The sequence below is a fragment of the Gracilinanus agilis genome, chromosome 1 (genome assembly GCF_016433145.1).
Source record: "Gracilinanus agilis isolate LMUSP501 chromosome 1, AgileGrace, whole genome shotgun sequence".
Taxonomy (NCBI): domain Eukaryota; kingdom Metazoa; phylum Chordata; class Mammalia; order Didelphimorphia; family Didelphidae; genus Gracilinanus; species Gracilinanus agilis.
Genome location: NC_058130.1, coordinates 292,675,238 through 292,684,033, shown reverse-complemented (window position 1 = coordinate 292,684,033; position 8,796 = coordinate 292,675,238). Strand labels below are relative to the sequence as shown.

General features: G+C 35.7%; 1 protein-coding gene across 1 annotated transcript in view; it reads right to left on the bottom strand.

Annotated features, from left to right (window-relative positions):
- Nucleotides 1-8,093: 8,093 nt before the first annotated feature.
- Nucleotides 8,094-8,796, bottom strand: part of GADD45G (growth arrest and DNA damage inducible gamma) — a 1,432-nt gene continuing 729 nt past the window's right edge. Inside the window, exons 2-3 of the mRNA XM_044680239.1 lie at nucleotides 8,318-8,531; nucleotides 8,094-8,204 (exon numbers count right to left, since the gene is read on the bottom strand). Coding sequence (XP_044536174.1) covers nucleotides 8,094-8,204; nucleotides 8,318-8,531 — 325 coding nt within the window. The remainder of the gene's footprint in view (nucleotides 8,205-8,317; nucleotides 8,532-8,796) is intronic.

The window sequence follows — 8,796 nt, the reverse complement described above, 5'->3', positions numbered from 1 at the left end:
AAATCAATTGATTCAGGAAAATGTAATTCCTTCTTTTAGTTAAGCCCATCTTTGTTGTTTACTTATCTGAAATCATAATTACTATTCCTGATTTTTTTAGGCTTAGCTGAAGCATATTATATATTGTTCCAATCCCTTATTTTAAGTTTATCTGTGCTTGTTTCAAAGGTATTTTTGTAAGAGCATATTGTTGGATTTTGCTTTCCAATCCCTTGTGCTAACCTCTTCTGTTTTAATGTGAATTCTTCTCATTTGTAATCATAGTTTGATAGTTGCTAGTTTTCTTCGAGTCTATTTGTTTATACTTTTGCTTCCCTATAATCCTCTTTCCTTGTTTATTGCACACTATGGCCTTTTCTTCTTAAAAATTTTAATATTTTCTTCATTATTCCTCTCCCCAGGCTTCAGATTCGTTTTGCTTATGGCTAATCTCTCTCTAGATCTATCTTCCCTCTTATATTCCTTTTTTCTTTTTCTGTCCTATCTGTATCCCTGCTGAGCTTCCTGTTCATATGTGTATATTCTGTCATCATTTAAATAGGTTAGATAATTGTTAAGTTCAAGTGATGTTCTCTATCCCACTGCTTCCCTATTTTTGCATACAATTCTACTTAACAGTCCCATTATGCCTTAACAAGTTCCCCATCTTTTCTACCACTTTTCCTTAATGTATCTTCTCCCTTCATTTCTTTTTTCTTGTTTTGTAATATTTTAAAAACATAATAAAACTATGTAGGTCTTTAATTCATTTGATTATATGACCCCTTGTGATAATAGGATCTTAATAGAATATTTTAAAATTCCTTCTCTTGATTGGAATGTAAATATCATTTTTATAGTCTTCTGATTATTCTTTTTCTCTTGAACTCTGTTTGTATTTCAAAGTTCCTTTTCACCCCTGGTGTTTTATCAGTAATATTTGAAAATCTTTCCTTTATTTGGAGGCCCATTTTTTCTTTTTGTAGGATGACATTGAATTTTGCTGGGTAAGTTGCTCTTCATTGTACATCTTTGTCTTTTGACTTCTGACATATCTCATTCCAAGGACTCTAACCCTTAAAGAGATAGCTACTAAATCATAAATCTGATGTTTGACTTCTTGCTGACTTTTCCAAGAAGCTCTAGATTTTGGCAATCTCATTTCCAGGAGTTTTCATTTTGGAATTTCTTTCAGGAAGCAATTGGTGAATTCTTTTAGTTTTTACACTGTTCTCTTGTTCTAATATAGCTAGGCAATTTTCTTTAATGTTTTCTTAAACTATGATGTCCAGGGTTTTTTTGTTTTGTTTTTTTTTGCGAGGTAGGGGGAGGGAGTGTTCAGTCGTATATTTCAGGTAATTTTATGATTCTTAAGTTCTCTTTTTGATCTATTTTCCATGTCATTTGGTTTCTTGAATTCTTAATGTCTCCTTGATTCATTAATTTCTATTTGGTTCATTCTGGTTTTTAGAGAGCTCATTGCTTTAAATTTTGCACTGATTCCATCAAGATGTTGATCTTTTTTAAATTTTATTTTTACTCTCATGCAAAACACATTTCCATATTAGTTACTGTTGTAAGAATAACACCGAAAACCTGAAAAGAAAACCATAAATACACTAATGTGAAAGACAATTCCAACAGTTCTCTCTGAAGATTGTGAAAGATGGGATTAACTCTCCCCTCCCCCACTTTTAGATTTAATCACCATAAGCATATACACCCCCACATTTCCTTAAGTGAGGGGAGATCTATAACCCATGTGTGTTAAAAGTGGGTGATGTTAAAAGAATGGAGGAGAAGAATGATGATAGAGATATCTGTGTATAATGATGTTGTGTCTATAATCTGATCTCTCTTGATCCGAGATCAGACCTTTGTTTTTCTCTTTCTATATCTCCTCTCTTGCTATTACTATTCCCTATAGATCTTCCTTCTAGATATTACAGGATAGCTGGTATGTTAATCTTAGGGATTGTATAGATGAAGGAGGGATCATACTATTGCTGTAATATATCCTTCTTCTCCCTTACAGGTTTGTTTGGTTAAACCTGTCAGTGACTCCTTTAACAGCTGCCCAGGTTGGGACCCCTTGAGAGGTTAGGTAGATGGTTAACCTCTCTAGGCCCAACCTGAGGTTGAATTGATTGATAATGGGTTATTGATTGGCTTTGGAAACAATTGAAATCTGACTTTGTAATTAATCCTCCCTTCCCAAGGGCTGTGATAAAATAACCACTCAGAAAGGTACTCATTGAATCACTATATTGTCTATTGTTGGGGAAAAGATAACAAGGTATTAAGTTTGGGGATTGGAAACCCTATTGCTATATTGATTATTAAGCTAATTAATGATCAGGACTGGAGACTGCTAGGCTGGTAGAGGCTTGAGGTCTTCACCCTTTTGCTATCTCTGACCAGACCTGGCCACAGCCAAGACAGAGAATAGGGAAGGCTATTGATGTAGATATGACTTGATGGTTTGTGTATTCTCTCTGCTCTACTACCAATGATATTGATGGCTCACTAGCTCTCTCAGTCAAGCAAGGATATAGGTTCAGGTTCAGGCCTACCCTTTCCCCCCTTCAACCACCCTTCAACCACCTTTCAACCACCCTCTGCCCAGTTGGAACCAATAATGTTTGTTCAAGTCCCAGTTCAGAGATCTGAGAACTCTAAATGTAGTTCTTAGGGGGCATATATAGGGTGGGGACCAAACGATGTTTGCCCCTGGCTCACGGTACCTGGGAATATTCTAAATCTCTCAACTGCCATCCCTGTCAGTCAAGGTGGAATCCAACTTATCCCAGATTAATGATTTTAACAGTGACAAATCAGGAACTACTGACTGCCTAAGAAAAGCTAAAGCTGCAATTGGTCCACATAAAGTGGAAGGAAGGCACAGGAAGTGATAAAAAAAAAATGGTCTTTAAAAATGGTTGTAACTTCTCGTGGAGGGAATTCTTTGAGCATTTTCAAGGCTGGTGGAGGATCGGCTTCATGAACCTGAGACTCTGACACTGGTGAGGCAATTTTTGGATCTTCCCTTAAAGACTACCATGTGGGTGAGTGAAAAGGCTGACTCCCTTTCCTGGAGATTAATGACAGAAAGCCCTCCCTCTCAGATACCTAGTAAACAATACCTAATTTACCTCTGGGCCCTCTGTCTAGGGTTCTAGAGACCTGTTGGAGCAAAGCCAGGCACTGGAGCAAATATTTAGCTCATTAACCTAGATTTCTTACTCCACTCCCTTTCTCATTTCCCAACCTAACTCTTTCCCTCTATTTTGTAAATAAATACTGCTATAAAGTCATTTTGTCTTGAGATATATTAATTTCAGTGACCACAGTCTTATATATTTAGTTCAACCTTCAATTTTTAACACTTACAAGGTGGATAGCATTCCCTGTCATAAGCCTTTTAGGATTGACTGTTGACTTGGAAAAACACAGATCCACTAAAATGGTCAGAAAAAAAACCCCAACAAATTTTTAATCAGGCAAGAGACAAGTTTTTATTATTTAGCCACCTCAAAGAGTCAAGGGTTTAAAACCATACAGAGCCAAAGCTCTGGGATTCTGGGAACAGTGTCTCAGGGAGAATGCACCACCAAAGATGATTATCCAAAAGTGACAGAACTTGGTGTCTTATACCTTTTGGGGAACAAAGGAAGGGAAGTAAAATTGATTAGTTCCAATTAGCAAAAGGAAATGATGAGCTCAGGGCTTAATTAACAGGAAGGGACCAATGTTTTGCACTGAATACAAAGATATTTCCAGCTAGGAGCTGGACTCTGGAGTGGTCTCTGATCACAATGGGAGAAACTCCTAAGCTTAGTTACATACTAATCTTATCTAAACTGGGATCATTAAGTACTTTAAGGTCCATTACTCTGTTTGGAGATAAGGTCAGTCTTGGATTTCCCCCAAGACAAGTTCCTAAGGGACAAAGGGGCAAACTTGGAGGTTTCAAAAACACAGGTGACTTCCTATTGCTGAGAGTAGTCAAGTTTTCAAACATAATCATCATACAAGATTTTTTGTTACTGTGCATAATATTCCCCTGGTTCTGCTTATTTCACTGTGTATTAGTTCCCAAAGATCTTTCCAGCTTTTTCTGAAATCATCTTGATTATCATTTCTTATAGCACAATAGTATTCCATCACCAACATGTACCACAATATGTTCAGCCATTCCTCAAAAGATGGACATCTCCCCAATTTCCAGTTCTTTGCCACTACAAAAAGAGCAGTTATGAATATTTTTGTATAAGGAGGTCCTTTCTGTTTTTTTTTTAATTATCTTTTTAGGATATAGACCCAGTAGTGGTATTACAGGGTCAAAGAGTATGCACAGTTTTATAGCCCTTTGAGCATAGTTCCAAATTGCCCTCCAAAATGGTTAGATCAGTTCACAACTCCACCAACAATGCATTAGTGTCCCGGCCTGATAGGTGAAAGGTGGTACCTTACAGTTGTTTTAATTTACATTTCTCTAATCAAGAATAATTTAAGGGGTTGCTCTTTTCCTAGTTCTCTGCTTTGTAGTTTTCATTTCTTTTATAATGTTTTTAAAACATAAAATTTCTTTAAAAAATTATTATTGAAACCAATCTGTTTTTTCCTTAGATTTTGATTATGGATATTTTAAAATTATTCTTCTCTTCTGAATTTATGCTTTATTTATCATTACTATTATAAAAGTCCTTTTAACAAAAAAATCATTTTTGTTAATAAGGTCTAAAGAATTGAGTTGTTGGTGTCCTTTACTCCACTCTCTTCAGCCTTAATTGAAGCACTTTCTTTTGGATGAGGAAAGAATGAGACGTTTTCATTAATGGTTGGTAAAATCCAAAGAGGCACTCCTCTGGTGGGAGAGATATAGTTGAGGCTTTTTCTTTAAAGGGGAGGAAAAGAGAGGTTAAGCTCCTTTTCTGTTACACTACCTTTTTTTAAAAATTGACTCAATTTAACTAAAGACTTTATTTTTTTTTTCACACTTTCCACTCTTCTCTTAATTTCTGGTTTGATTTTTTTTTAATTTTACCTCTAAGGTATGTCAATTTCACTTTAATTCTTCAGGAAATTTTGGTTAAGGACCATTTCTTTTTAATCAGCTGTCAGAATGAATATTCTTTCTCTGTGTGTGTTTACCTTAGAAGTAAAGTCAGTTTCACTTTAGTTCCTTCCGTGAAATTCTTCCTGCTGAAGCCTTTGAGACTTTTAGAAGGGAAAAGTTTCTCACTTCTCACTTTTACTATCCTGCCACGGGATATCTGGTTCATCGCTTTCTTAAATGTTTCACTTTCATCTCTTAGAGAATTTAGGTTATATTTATTATTTGGCTAAGGTGTGTTATTTTACTGTGAGTTATTAGACTGTTTAATGATAGGATGTGTCTGAGCTACATTGTTTCCTTCTACTCAACGTCTTAGCCCTTAAACCATTAGCCATTTTTAAAAGTACACACATGGTTGGTCTTAGATGCCAGGATGCTGCTGAACATGCATAAACCATCTATCATTGAGACTCTTCCTCCTCTCCTAAATCACGGAAACCCAAGAGGCTATGTTATAATAGTTAAAAAGAGTTCTGGGCTTCAGTTTAGAAAAACCTGAGTTCATTTCTTGTCTCTATAACTTACTACCTCTGTGACTGAAATCTCTGTCTCATGTAAGTGCCTAATACTTTTCTATTGCCATAAACAGGTCATAAAATCTGCATTAGTGGAAATTGTTCTTAAATCTGTGGTTCCCTATGCTGACCAATTTCAGATCCTCTATGTTTTCTAATACTAAATGTCAAAATAAGTCTGAATCCTGAATCCTGAATAGACTTAATAATCTAAATTTTATGTAGGCTTTGATCAAATAAATTATATCTCAATAAAACAAAGGTATTTGCATACCTGAGTACATTATATCCATCCTTATCTAATTTTTAAAAAGGAACTATTGCTAATGATGTTAAAAAGTCATTTTAGCTTATTTTAGATTATTCAGTTGTTTTTCCACTCATACTTTGAAATCTGACATCTCAAATACTGTATCACCCAAACAATTCAAAGCCTAACCTAGATTCTCAGGTCTAACGGAGTGAGCAGTTGAACCATCTGTATTGAAAAATAGACCAACATATCTCTCAAGCATCTTGTGCACTTGTCTCTTATGAATGAATTTATAGCTCTTGACTTTTACATGCAACTCACTGACAAGATAAGCGAAGCCCATTGACAACATCCCCTACTGAAGCATATAAAACTAAATTTTTTGTCAGATTGCTCCATAATCATATCTTCTTTCAAATCTTCTGAGAAACTTATTGACTGAAGTCAGGGGTACCTGGGTTCAGAGGTATGTGGCATACTGACTTTGTGATCATGGATAAGTCACTTACCTTCTCAGTAACACCACAAAATTCTCTTAAGACCATAAATTACAGATGTTTCCAAATTGAATTTATGTAGCAACATTTTCAAACCAGAAATTCCCACACCAATATCGAGACTAAACCAAATCCCACATTCTTTTTAAAAAGGAACTTGAAAGAAAAGTAATCCTGTTAGGCTATAAAGAGGTTAATGAATAATGGCCCTTTGTATGAAAAAGAGGAAAACTCAAAATTCTTATAGTAGATAACTAATTAATCATGTCTATGCAATGCCTCAACATTTTTGCTCAAATTATTGTTTAGTTACCCTAATGACAGAACAATATTGAGCAATTTAGGCTCCAATGAAGTTATTCAACATTGTAAAAACAAACAACTTTGAAAATACTTAAGGGCCTTGATGAAAACAATGACCTATCAGGACTCCAGAGGACTAATGATAAAGCATGCTATCTACCTCCTGAAAGTGATGGACTCAGGATGTAAAATAAACATGGGCACATGGACAATGTGAAACTTTGTTTTGCTTCTTCACTAGGCAAATTTGTAACTCCCCCCCCCCTTTTTTAATGGGGATGAATGAGGCAGAGAAATAGTTTGGCTAAATGAAAAAGTTTGAAAACAAAATTTTTTAAAAAGCATCTGCAGATATCAAATGTAATATTTAATAAAGGTGCCTTTATAATAATTGCTGGATGTGTTTAATATGCCCATAGTTGCTTTATGACACAAATATTTCCTTAGGGAATAGCTTATCATATCACTTGAAAAGAATACAAAGGCTACCTATCACAAAAGCAGAGCTTATTAAATATGCAGTGCCAGACACTGTGATAACCAGTTGTAGCAAAGAATAGAGAGAAGGCAAAAGGTCAGATTATAAAATTGAATAGAAAACATTTATTTGCATTATCTTCAGTTAGTTACAAACTTATAATATTTATATTTCTTATAGGGAAAAGTAGGAAATGTTCCTCTAACAGTTTTTTTCAATTTGCCATTGCAAGTCACAAATTAGAGATTTAAACAAGGATGCTGCCTGTGCGGAGAGCTCTTACTGCCTTATGTTGTGTAATGCTTTTGGAACACTCTTGTTTTACCTCCCCAATACAAAACATGCAAATAAAAGATTTAATTTTCAATAAGTTTATTATTGTAAACTTCCATCATTATTGCTTCATCGAGAACACTACTTCATTTAAGATTGCTGCTTTTTTAATGAAAATTAAGATTAATCAGTCTTGAAAAATGCAGTGCAGATTTATTTGGTCAATAAAGTTTAGTTGTCATTTCTAGCAAGGTCATAGGTCCACGACCTCCCTAGTGTCTTCCTTTTTTTTTTTTTTTTTTTTTTTTTTGCTGAACAGTTCAGTTTCAACTTCTAGTAGCTATTTTTTTCATTCCTCAACTTGTTCTCCTTATCCAAGGCCGTTTTTATCTGATTTGTAAACTTCCAGTATTCTTTCAGCTCCAACGTAAGTCATCTTCTGGAATGCCCAAGCACTACTGCGGTGTACTGTATGGTGGGCTCTAACCAGTCACTTACACAACTCTTCTTGGCAACAGCCCACTGTATGCTGTTCCAAGTAGCTCAATTCTGGATTTCTCCTCCATGCTAATCTACAGAATCAGCCACTGGCTGGTCGTTTGCCCTGGTGTCTAGCACCAAGTTGATAAGACAATAAAGGTTTTAGGGCCCTCCCCAGTCCTTTGGGCTATCAGACTCATTCAGGCAGTGTGATAGTGGGTACCCAGTCATTTACATTTCGGCTCTCTTCACAGAACAAGCTTAGTTTTTCCAAAGCTGGATCTTTCCAGGAATTCTCATTGGGATTCTGCAATGAAGAGGAAAGGGAAGGTATTCAGGCATTTTACTCTACAGATAACATCCATCAATTTACCTCTGATTTTGGGAAAGGGAGAGTGGACAGGATCTAAAGAGACTTACTGTTATTAAGATGCAGTGTAGGTCTTGGGGCTCCCCAGAATCCTTATTAGCACCTATAATCTCTGCCAGCTTCTGGATCTTGTTGACTCGAACAATGTCGATATCGTTTTCACAACAGAAAGCCTGGATGAGAGTGAAGTGAATTTGCAGAGCAATGTCACCTTCATCTTCCTCATCTGCAGCCAGGATACAAAAAGTCACATTATCTGGATCGCTGTATAGAGGGCGAGAGGAAAGTTAGATGAGAAAAGAAAGTTAGATCCTGGATGTCAAAACAAAGAATACACCATTATTAACTCGAAATTACAATTTAGGGTATGTCCTACTATCTCTCTTCCTTTAAACTTCTCCAATTTCTTCGTGTCCCTTTGGGTAGTCTGGCAATGATTCCCCACTTTTACACTTCAGAAGAAAGAAAGAAAGAAAGAAAGAAAGAAAGAAAGAAAGAAAGAAAGAAAGAAAGAAAGAAAGAAAGAAAG